The sequence below is a fragment of the Giraffa tippelskirchi genome, chromosome 4, assembly GCF_054371585.1.
Source record: "Giraffa tippelskirchi isolate mGirTip1 chromosome 4, T2T-mGirTip1v1.2.pri, whole genome shotgun sequence".
Lineage (NCBI taxonomy): Eukaryota > Metazoa > Chordata > Mammalia > Artiodactyla > Giraffidae > Giraffa > Giraffa tippelskirchi.
In genome coordinates this window covers 128,473,137-128,485,373 of record NC_137278.1, presented here as the reverse complement: position 1 = coordinate 128,485,373, position 12,237 = coordinate 128,473,137, and the positions used below count along the sequence as shown (strand labels likewise).

The 12,237-nt window shown below is 47.1% G+C and overlaps 1 protein-coding gene and 1 non-coding gene across 2 annotated transcripts; one reads left to right on the top strand and one right to left on the bottom strand.

The window, feature by feature from the left end:
- Positions 1 to 3,042: 3,042 nt before the first annotated feature.
- On the bottom strand, positions 3,043 to 3,115 carry TRNAG-CCC (transfer RNA glycine (anticodon CCC)). Its single transcript has one exon. It is a non-coding gene; the product is annotated as a tRNA-Gly (tRNA).
- Positions 3,116 to 4,186: 1,071 nt separating this feature from the next.
- On the top strand, positions 4,187 to 4,699 carry LOC145547194 (uncharacterized). The gene has a single exon (XM_081596116.1). The coding sequence runs from the start codon at positions 4,187 to 4,189 to the stop codon at positions 4,697 to 4,699; it is 513 nt and encodes a 170-aa protein (XP_081452242.1).
- The last annotated feature ends 7,538 nt before the right edge of the window (positions 4,700 to 12,237 follow it).

Genomic DNA, 12,237 nt, shown 5'->3' with positions numbered 1-12,237 from the left:
ATAGGGATCTCCTTGGGCCCAAGTATTCAAGGAAATCAGGAAAGACTTTGGGGAGGGGAGGAAGTGAGGAGCAGAGGGGAGAAAAGGGAGGGCAGCAGAAGAGTATGTGCAAAGGCCCTGGAATCAGGGTCCTGGCTCCCAACCACCCTGCTCCCCCCAAAAGAACAGGGGCCCTCCATTCCTGCTCCTCTGCTGGACTTTGATACACCACAAGGGAGGGATGGTGAGCACCTCCTACTAGCCAAAGCGCTCTAAGACCCTAGGATATCTGGTGCTCCTGCCCTGGAAAGATTCCATCCACTCCTTCATCTCTTCCTCCAGAAAGGGAAACAGAAGCACAGATAGAGAGGAGCAATCCACAAGCTTAGGCCCCAGATTCCATACAGAAAACAAGGCCCCATGCTGAGGTGGAGGGACTCTTGAGTTTGCCCTGCTGTAGCCTCACCAGACAGAAAACCTGTCTACTCTGAGCTGTTCGATGGTGCACCCTCCCTCTCTGGGATCCAGCCCTGACCTGTCCCGCTCCCTGGAACAAGGAGCAGGTCTGCCTCCAAGGTTGCCTGGAGCCTGTGAGCTAAGAGCTCCAGGTGTCTGCCAGTCTCCCTGTGGGTGGGTGGAGCAGTCTGTTTGGTACAGAACTTCCATCCCGGATTACAGGGTTATCTCTCCTCTGTCCACTGGGGGGCTTCCAGCTCCTCCAGCTTAGACACCAAGGTTCCAAGCTTCTTCCTTTCTGAAGAAAAGGGATGGAGGGTCCTTTGAGGACAGAATAGGCTTCTTTGTGGCTGTTCCTCCTCCGGAACCGGCACAGAGGTCATGGGACCAAATGGGGTTAAGTTCTAGACCTGTTCCAACGACCCATTTTTTCTCCCTGTGTCCACACCCCCTGGGGCCAGGGTGTTGGGTGGGGCCAACCTGGCACCTCCACGCCCACATCTGGGACTTCCCCTAGATGGAAACTCCCAGAACCCTGGTGTCCTGCCTCCTCTGCCAGCTCTCCCACTTCACTTACAGGGGGAGCTCCCTGTCTGCCAGCTCTCCTCCAGACTACATCTCTGCCTTAGCCCCAAGGGGCCCTGTGGATGTAGGACCACCTTCAGGGACCACCTTTGATGTCTGGCTGCCCTTTCTAGTGGATTCCTTTGAAGAAAAGATGGGAGGCTGTGGGGAGGGAGTTGGGAAGCTATCCTTTGTTGAGCACCTACTATATGCCAGGCATTATGCTTGGCATGTACATTACTCACTTAATCCACACAGCGGTCCAGAGAAGTAGCAGTTATCATCCCATTTCACGGAGGAGGGAACTGAGAACCAGAGAGGTTAAGCAGCTTGCCCAATATCACACAGCTAGGATGTAGCAGAGCTAAGATGGGAACCTAGGTCTTGGTGGTCCTGAGCTCTCCTCACCACCACAGGCTTCTTCTTCTTCTGTAGCTGCCCACCTCTCCATGAGATGAGACTTGGAAAATTCAGTTCAATTCAACCCAATTCAGAAAACAGTTATTGAACATCTGCTCTATGCCAGCCACTGATAGGTGCCAGACCAGCAATCTGGAAGGTTGCTGACTCAAGGTCTGGTGGGAGAGATAGGTGTGTGAATTAGGCAGTATCTAACTTCAGCAGGATGATATGAACAACGTGGCATGGAGTAGAGAATGAAGTAGTACAAAGGAGACACAGACGTAAAGAATAGACTTTTGGACTCAGTGGGAGAGGGAGGGATGGATGATTTGAGAGAATAGCATTGAAACATATACATTACCATATGTAAAACAGATGATCAGTGAGAGCTTGATATATGAAGGAGGGCACACAAAGCTGGTGCTCTGTGACAACCTAGAGGGATAGGGTGGGGAGGGAGGTTCAGGGACACATATATATACCTATGGCTGATTCGTACTAATGTATGGCAAAAAGCATCACAATATTGTGCAGCAACTATCCTCCAATAAAAATAAATAAATAAACTTTAAAAAAGAAAAGAAATAGTATTTCTATTTTCTGTTCATAAAAGAGTATAGAAATATATTATGAACAGTATACAGAATAAATTGGAATAAAGTGAATACCTACTCAACTGCCATCCAGCTCAAGAAATAGAGTATTTCCTACTCCAGAGGTTCCCGTGTGACTCTCCCATCATCCTCTTCCTCTCTGAAGAAGTAACCACCATCCTGACTTTTGGGATAATTATTTCCTTTTTTCTCTTTATAGTATTAGCACCTATGTATGCATCCCTTTATAATATTACTTAATTTTGCCTGTTTTTGAGGTTTATATAATGACATATATATATGACACTGTATTACCCTTTCCTGTCTGACTTATTTTGTTCAACTTGTTTGTGAGAGAGATACAAATTGTTGCACATAACTGTCTTTTTCATTGTTGCAGAGTATTCAGTTGCATGAATATACCACAATTTTTTTTTTTTATTCTACTGTTGGTGAAAGTTTGAGTTGTTTCTAGTTTGGGCTACCATAATGCTACTAAGAACATTTTTGTATATATTTCCCAACACATACATGCAAGAGTTTTTCTAGGCTATAAAGCTAAGAGTCAAAGTGTATGTGCAGGCAATCTCAATTTTTATCAGATAATCCCAAACTGTGTTCCCAAATGGTTGTACCAGTTACACAGGAAGTAGAACATTCTAATCAGGAGCAGGTGTAAAATCAAGAAGACCCATACTCCTTTCTTGCCTAAAACTCTCAGTGGTTCTCTCTTTTCCTTGGAGTAAGATCCAAGTTACTGCTGTGGCTCCCAGGCCTCTACCTGGCTCTCTACCTATGCCATATGACTCTCCTCTTTGCTTTTTGTACTTGCTGTCCCCCTCTCTGGAATGTTCTTCCACTAGCCATCTCCATCACTCTCTCCCTCACTTTCTTCAGGTCCTTGCTAAAATGTCACTTCTCAGTGGCACTGTCCCTGACCACTGAATTTTCTTTCTTTCTTTCTTTATTTGGCTGTGCCAGGTCTTAGTTGTGGCCTGTACATTCTTACTTGAGGCATGCAAACTCTTAGCTGAGATGTGGGATCTAGTTCCCTGACCAGGGATCGAACCTGGGCCCCCTGCATTGGGAGCGCAGAGTCTTAGCCACTGGACCACCAGGGAGCCGGGCCACTGAATTTTTCTATCACAAATTTTTCCAGGCCTCCTTACCCTCTTCTCAGCTTTTGTTTTCCGCACAGTCCAGCCATCTGGGTTCCAGTCAGCCTCAGGCTGCTCTCCTGTGATCTGCCAGGACTTTTATCTCCTCCCAAATCCTTAAGGGCCCTTGGAGCTGACTGTGTGGTGGCAGTCTAGCTGCTCCTTCTAAAGGATCCACCTCTCTGAGTCACTTTGTATCACATCACTCTGGGTTTTTTTCACAGCCATTCCATGCTCCTAGACAAGCTAATGTATTTATTTGTTTACCTGTTTGCTTTTTGTCCCCACCCAGCCCCACCCCTCACTTTAAAGGGTACTCCATAAGAGGAAACCTCACTATCTTGCTCTGTAACATGACCAGTACCTGCTGCATGACAGGCCCTCCAATAATAATTGTCCAGGCTGGTTGTCAGGCTCCCAGAGACAGCCAGGCCCTCCTCCTCTCCCTGACACCTGGGACTTGCCCTGTCTGGAAACTCCCAGAACCTAGGTCTCCCCCCTCCCCGCCAGCTGCCACCAATATCCCAGGCAGAGTTTCAGAGCATCTGCTTGTGCTGCTGCCACTGCCCTGTGTCTCTGCTGGGGACTGTTTGGAAGTCTGAAGCAGTCATTCTGGCTATCAGGACTGGAGAGTGATGGGCAGGTGTCAGGTGCCCGGAGCTCAAGAAATACTTTTTGATTGAATAAAGGGGAAGTCTTCAGAGATGAAAAGGATCTTGCCAGGTAGAGAAAAGAGAAAGGGCGTTCCGAGCAGAAGGAACAGTAAACAAAGGACAGAGGCGTGACGAGTGCACATCATAGAGGACTTGGTCTAATCTGGTGCCCATGGAGGGTTCTCTGTGGAGGGGAGGGGAGCCAGCAATCAGGAAAGGGGAGGGCTAGCTGGGGAGGTCTGAGCTCCTGATGGCTCAGAGAGGCTCAGCAGTGTCTTAGGTTTAATCCTGCCCCCACCCCTGCTCCCCACAGTCCCTACTCTGACCCCACCCCTACCCTCCCCTTCACCCAACCCCCAGCCTGGCAGCTCCCTGCCGCTGAATGGACTTCTCTCTGGGCCTACGTCTGGGACCTCGGAACAAGAAAGCCAGCCATCAACAGCCACCTGCGCCCTCTGGACACGGCCCACCAGCTGCCTCCCCTTGTCCATCCTGCCCCCACTCTGCCTGTGCCTGCCCCTGCCCGGCCTGTCCCCCTCCCACCTGCTCCTGCACCGCCTATCCTTCCTACGCAGCTCCCTGCCCCTCCTGTCCCGGCCTCCCGGGCCCACCCTGTACCTGCTCCTGCCCTCCCTGCCCCGCCTGTCCTCCCTTGACTTATCCCCACAGTGCCTGCAGCCAGTGCTCTGGCCAGCACTTGACCTGCTGCCGCCCCTCTCCTTGCCCCATGTACCCTTGCTCCAGGGGTCGAGCCACCTGTTCCAGCTCCTGCTTGGGCTGCAGTGACAGCTGTGGCTGTGGTCGAGGGGCTGCCTGGGGACCTCCAGCCTCCACTGGCCGCTGCAGCTGCTGCTTCAGGGGACAGCGCACCTCTCGGCACTGTCTGATTGTCTAGGGGGCGGTTGCCCTCTGGGAGAGTGCCCATCTCCTGGAGCACTTCTGCAGGCAGAAGATCAGCTGGACCCTCTCCCAGGTGGGGAGAGGGGCAGGCTGCTCAGAGCCCCCCGGCCTCCTCAGTCCTGGGAGCGAGAGTCAGGCATCTGTTTTGAAGCTAGTTTCTGGACACGCTCTCACTGGTTCCAGAACCTCCTCTTCTGCAACTTCTGCAGTGGAAAATGTTCTTCTCAGGGCCTCCCCTGTGGTCCCTGAAGGTGAGCAAGTTGACCATTTCCCCCTCTAGTTGACCTCCCCAGAAGACCCTTCTTGGCTCGTCTTCTCTGCAGTTTGCATGGATAAGATGGCTTCTTCATCCAGGGACCACTTTTTCTACCCTATGGACCTTCACTCATATCCCTGAATAACCCAAGAATCTCTGAACACTTTACCTCTCATCGTGAGCCTGGAGGAAGGGCAGTGGCTCTTGAAAGGAGAGGCTGAACAGAGGATTCTTGGTTCCTCCCTCCCCTTGGATATCATGACATCCTTTATGGTCCTTTACTTCTAGGAACCTGGCGCTCTCCACCTGAATGTCTTATCTTATCAAATCTCTGAGTGCTTGCCCAGCCTCATGACCTCAATCTTCCAGCAATAATCCTATCTGTTATATTCATGCTCATCTGGCAAGGGATGATGGAAGCTGGGAGCCCTCGACTGAGGTTCCCAATGATTCCATCCACACGTAGCTAGTCATAGTCCCCTGTCCCTGGGAGTGGGGCTGGGGAGTTGGAGAAGCCACAAAAAGGAAGATGGAGCTGATAGATGCTGTTATCTGCCTGGGATTGGATCTTAAGCTGAGAGCCCCTAAGCATCCCATCATATTCTCCAAGTTATGTGACACTCATCTGCTTCAATCTTCTCTTTCTCTGCCTCCTTCTCTGGGACCCTTTGTTCTTTCCTTTCTATCTCTGTATATCTTTCTGCTTATCCTTCCTTCCAGCTTTCTACACCACTCTCTCCATTTCTGTTTCCTTTTTTCTATCACCTGGACACTCTACCTCCACCTAACTTGGGTCTTTACATTTGTTTCTCCCACTCTGTCCCTTCTTTTCCCCATCTAATTTAAAATCTACTTAACATATATGTCTTTTTCTTTCCCCTTTCCCTGTCTCATTTTGTATCTTTATGTTTGTTTTCTTCCTTGGTCTTTTTTTTTAAACAGGACAAAGTTACATATAGTTCCACTATATGTTACAATTATTTTTTAAGTAGATAAATTAAGATCTTTTCCTTGGTCTTTTGACTCACCTCCTATTTCTCTCCTTTTCTGTCCTATTCTGCTTCTGGGAGCAAGTCATTCTAGATCTTTTCCATTTCTATTTCCCTTCTTTGTCTTTCTGTCTTGTTCCCGTCTTTCTGGGTCCAATTCTGTTCTTCTGTTTTTCAATTCCTATCTCTCTTTCTGTCTCCCCAGTATCTGGCTTTCTGTCTGTCTCTTCCCATCTCTCTGGGTCCTGCAGCTTCCTGCACACAGGCCTACGTCATACCCATCTCATTGCTATCCAAGGGGCAGGACACCAAGTCCTCCATTGTCCCCCAAACAGCATATGTCCTGGACTGAGCAAGGGCTGGACATAGCTACCAAACAGTCCCTTTATCCCCTGCCCACTGTCCAGGCCATCTTATCCTTACTTAGCTCTAAGTCCAAACCTTTTTTTCTCCCAACTTCATATTCTGAAAATTGGCAACTAAAAAGAAAAAGAATTATGCATTTATGCTACCTGTCCTGCGTAAACTATATTTCAGGGTGGTCAAATAGCTCTAAGTGGTGAAGAAAATTTCTTTTTTACAGAAGAACTCCAGCTAATGTAGAAGAAATATGGAATCAGGAAAATCACCGTTTTGCAACCCCTAATGAAATAATTGATCAAAGCAAGACTCTTCAATGGATGAAGCTAAGGATGGTGGTTGATGGAGAACTTTATGATGGAGGAATGGAGTTGTAACTACCTGACCCCACTGATGAATCTTAGCATCACTAAAAAGGGCACAACCACATAGCCTGTACCTTCTGATATGATGCAATCTGAAGCACTCAGCACCACCTGTAAAGGACTCTTGCCAAACAAAGAAACAAACAAAAAAACTGAACATGATTCTAATCAAACCCTACCGCTAACCCCTACTTAATAGGAAATATGGGGGGTGGAGAACAAATTAAATGGCACAACAAGGAAGTAAAACAAAATATCCAGAATGTGGGACATTCTAAAGGAAATCTGACCTGATCTCTTTGACTAGTCAATGGCTAAACAGGAGGGTCAATGAGAGGGGGCGTACAAAGGTAGCTACTACATAGAATAAGTGGACCTTGTTTGATTCCTGATGGGGACCTCCCAATTGTAAAAAGACATGTTTAGACTGTTAAAAACATTTAATTATGAACCGAGTACTTACAATGCCAAGGAATCAGTGTTGATTTTGTTAAATGTGAAAATGGCCTTGAGGTTATGTAAGAAAAGGTCCTTATTTCCTAGAGATGCATACTGAAGCATGGAATGAAGTGATGTATTTAAGTATTTTGGCAAATAAAAAAAGAAAGAAAGGAGAAGGAACAAAGGGACAAAAATCAATATTGTTGAATTAAGTATATAGGGTTTCATAGAACCTCTCTAAGTATATTTGAACATTTTCATAATAAATGTTTTAAATGATGCTCCTCTAGTAAGCATGGTTCCTAGTAATTCCCAGAGCATCCTCCCTGCCTGCTCTGAAAGCCAGACTTCCCCTGTAACTCCCCACATACAGACCCTGGTCCTCCTTGCCCTCTACTAGAAGTGGGTCCTAGAGATGGATTTGCCCTCCCAGGATATTCTCTATCCCCTCCAGTCCTCTGTGGCTCTCCTGGCACATCGCCCATGTAAAGGATCTTTCTCAGCTGTGCTTCACAGCTCTGAGGGGTCAGGGGAACCTTAAAGAGTAAACGTATTTTGAATAGGTCCTATGATAAAAATAATCCAAAATAATGTTCAGTTCAGTTCAGTCACTCAGTCGTGTCCGACTCTTTGCGACCCCATGAACTGCAGCACGCCAGGCCTCTCTGTCCATCACCAACTCCTGGAGTCTACCCAAACCCATGTCCATCGAGTCGGTGATGCCATCCAACCATCTCATCCTCTGTCGTCCCCTTCTCCTCCCGCCCCCAATCCTACCCAGCATTAGGGTCTTTTCCGATGAGTCAACCTTTCGCATGAGGTGGCCAAAGTATTGGAGTTTCAGCCTCAACATCAGACCTTCCAATGAACACCCAGGATTGATCTCTTTTAGGATGGATTGATTGGATCTCCTTGCAGTCCAAGGGACTCTCAAGAGTCTTCTCCAACACCACAGTTCAAAAGCATCAATTCTGCGGTGCTCAGCTTTCTTCACTGTCCAACTCTCACATCCATACATGACCACTGGAAAAACCATAGCCTTGACTAGACGGACTTTTGTTGGCAAAGTAATGTCTCTGCTTTTAAATATGCTATCTAGGTTGGCCATAACCTTCCTTCCAAGGAGTAAGCCTCTTTTAATTTCATGGCTGCAATCACCATCAGCAGTGATTCTGGAGCCCAAAAAAATAAAGTCTGACACTGTTTCCACTGTTTCCCCATCTATTTCCCATGGAGTGATGGGACCAGATGCCATGATCTTAGTTTTCTGAACGTTGAGCTTTAAGCCAACTTTTTCACTCTCCTCCTTCACCTTCATCAAGAGGCTCTTTAGTTCTTCTTCACTTTCTGCCATAAGGGTGGTGTCATCCGCATGTCTGAGGTTATTGATATTTCTCCCGGCAATCTTGATTCCAGCTTGTGTTTCTTCCAGCCCAGCATTTCTCATGATGTACTCTGCATATAAGTTAAATAAGCAGGGTGACAATATACAGCCTTGACGTACTCCTTTTCCTATTTGGAACCAGTCTGTTGTTCCATGTCCAGTTCTAACTGTTGCTTCCTGACCTGCATACAGGTTTCTCAAGAGGCAGGTCAGGTGGTCTGGTATTCCCATCTCTTTAAGAATTTTCCACAGTTTATTGTGATCCACACAGTCAAACGCTTTGGCATAGTCAATAAAGCAGAAATAGATGTTTTTCTGGAACTCTCTTGTTTTTTTGATGATCCAGCGGAGGTTGGCAATTTGATCTCTGGTTCCTCTGCCTTTTCTAAAACCAGCTTGAACATGTGGAAGTTCACGGGTCACGTATTGCTGAAGCCTGGCTTGGAGAATTTTGAGCATTACTTTACTAGCGTGTGAGATGAGTGCAATTGTGCAGTAGTTTGAGCATTCTTTGGCATTGCCTTTCTTTGGGATTGGAACAAAAACTGACCTTTTCCAGTCCTGTGGCCACTGCTGAGTTTTCCAAATTTGCTGGCGTATCGAGTGCAGCACTTTCACAGCATCATCTTTCAGGATTTGAAATAGCTCAACTGGAATTCCATCACCTCCACTAGCTTTGTTCGTAGTGATGTTTTCTAAGGCCCACTTGACTTCACATTCCAGGATGTCTGGCTCTAGGTGAGTGATCACACCATTGTGATTATCTGGGTCGTGAAGATCTTTTTTGTACAGTTCTTCTGTGTATTCTTGCCACCTCTTCTTAATATCTTCTGCTTCTGTTAGGTCCATACCATTTCTGTCCTTTATCGAGCCTATCTTTGCATGAAATGTTCCTTTGGTATCTCTAATTTTCTTGAAGAGATCGCTAGTCTTTCCCAATCTGTTGTTTTCCTCTATTTCTTTGCACTGATCGCTGAGGAAGGCTTTCTTATCTCTCCTTGCTATTCTTTGGAACTCTGCATTCAGATGGGAATATCCTTCCTTTTCTCCTTTGCTTTTCGCTTCTCTTCTCTTCCCAGCTATCTGTAAGGCCTCCTCAGACAGCCATTTTGCTTTTTTGCATTTCTTTTCCATGGGGATTTTCTTGATCCCTGTCTCCTGTACAATGTCACGAACCTCTGTCCATAGTTCATCAGGCACTCTGTCTATCAGGTCTAGTCCCTTAAATCTATTTGTCACTTCCACTGTATACTCATAAGGGATTTGATCTAGGTCATACCTGAATGGTCTAGTGGTTTTCCCTACTTTCTTCAATTTAAGTCTGAATTTGGCAATAAGCAGTTCATAATGTAACCTTCCCTAAAGTCTTTCTTAGGTGCTCCTGAGAAAAATGCAACTCAGTAATGGAGAACACTGGCCTCCATCCTGGAAAACAGAAGACAAGGCATGTAAGGCCATCCTGTCCCACTCCCTGCTATCATTCAGGGTGACCTCCTCCCTCAAAGCAAAGATAACCAGGAACTGAGAGACTGGGTGTCAGGAGATCAAGGATTTTCAGTCCAGGACCAGGATGGAGGGCATTTGGATTCCCCCATGCCCTCACTCACTGAGTAACCTTGGGAAATCATGATTTTTGAGCTTTGTGTTTCTAGACGAAGCATGGAAACCGATTTTCTATTTCCTATTCTATTTTCTGTCTTTTATATTCTCTTGAAGTTTGCCAGTTAGGGATAAAGGCACTTTGGAAGTTGTGGAATATAAATCTTGGCTGTTTATCATAAAAAAGTATTTCTCAAGATATAATTCCAGACTCTCCCACCCTTCTTTAGTATAAAGAAAACCAACACTTACTAATCACTTGTGCAAGTGGGTGAACACATTTAATCTTCTCAGCAGTCACAAGTGTGGAATTGGGAAGATCTGGGTCCCAGTTCTGACTCTACCTCTTACCATGTGAGTCCTGTCGTGTTACTTAACCTTTCCAATTCTGAAGTACCTACCAACGAGTTGTTGTGACAGTTAAACACTTCATCTATAGCAGTTGGCCCAGGACTTCCTAAAACAGAGCTTAGATATAATACATAATAACTGATGGACTTCCCTGGTGGTCCAGTGGTTAAAGAATCCACAGGCCAATGCAGGGTACACAGGTTCAATCCCTGGCCCGGGAAGATTCCATATGCCAAGGGGCAAATAAGCCCACATGCCACAACTACTGAACCCCACATGCCCTAGAGCCCATACTCTGCAAAAAGAGAAGCCCTCACACTGCAACTAGAGTAGTCCCCACTGGCTGCAACTAGAGAAAGCCCATGCAACAATAAAGACTCAGTCCAGCCAAAAATAAATAAATAATCAGAAATCTGTAGGGAGAAGAAACAGTAAGTGAAATATACAGTGTGCCAGATAGTATTAAGTGCTATGAAGAAAAGGCAGCAAAGGAGAATAGAGAGTTGGAAGGGAAACAGGTAGGTTACTGTGGCAGAGGTCGTGCTGCCTTTTCAAATAGTATGAGCAAGGAAAGCCTCTCTGATAAGATGACACTTGAACAGAGAATAGTAGGAGCTGAAGGAGGGAACCATGTGGATATCTGGGAGAACCAGAGCTTCACAGGGCACACTGTGCAAAGGCCCTAGTGATAGCCAGTGTAGATGGGGTAGAAGGCACAGCAGGGAAAATGGTGAGAGATGAGGTCAGAGAAGTGGCAGAGGAAAAGAGGACAAAAGATTTTGTAGGCTATTATGATTTTGGCTTTTTTGCTTAGTGAGATAAGAAGCCATTGGAGGGTGTGTTTTTTTGTTTGTTTTAAAATATTTATTTATTTATTTGGCTTCCTCGAGTCTTAACTATGGCAGGTGGGATCTTCCTTTCAGCATGTGGGATCTACCAGGCCCCTTGCATTGGAAGGAGTTTTAGCCACTGGACCACCAGGGAAGTTCCCCATTGGAGGGTTTTGAGGAGATAATACTAAAGCTGGAAAGAGGTTAAATAACCTTTGCCAGGTACCACAGCTGGTAAGTAGCAGAGGGTGGGCGTTCAACTCCAGGGCTGAAGTTCTTAACTCTTGACTGCCACTGAACTTTAGCCTTTTTCAGTTGGGCGCTGCTCTTCTATGATGCAGACCAAGAAACTGGGACACTGAGAAGTCATATGGCTTGCCCGAGGCGACACAGCTGGTAAGTGACAGGAGTGGGGATTTGAGCCTTAGCGGTCTGCAAGCCAAGTCCAAGTCCTTTACACCACACTGCCTCCCTCAGGTGTCTGAGCCATACTGACTTCGGGCCAGGAAGTCACTATTGTGGGAGAAGAGAAAATCAAGAAGCCCATCTCAGCTTAGGGCGACGATGTTCCTTAAGAAGATCAAACCCCCGACTTCGCGGAACTGCTGGCATTGTCTTAGGCACAGCAGCGCTCCGTAACCCACGACACGGAGAAAGAGACTGAAAATGGGTCTTTATTTCCAGGGGGCTCGGTAGGTATCCGGGAGTCGAAGAAGCGAGTGTCATGGGAAGGCCACGGATGGGGGTGAACCAGCAGCAAAAACCGCGACCACCATCGCTTCCAGTCTTGGCCCCGCCGGCGTCCGGAGTTTGTCTTCAAGTCGCGGCTAGAGGGCGGAGCAGGGGCGGGGTTGGAACGCCGCGCCCCCGTCACGTGACGGGGCCAGCATGGCGGCGGCCAGAGGCCTCCCCGGCTCCCGGAAGCAGGCTGTGAGGGGCGGGCGCGCTGGTGGAACCC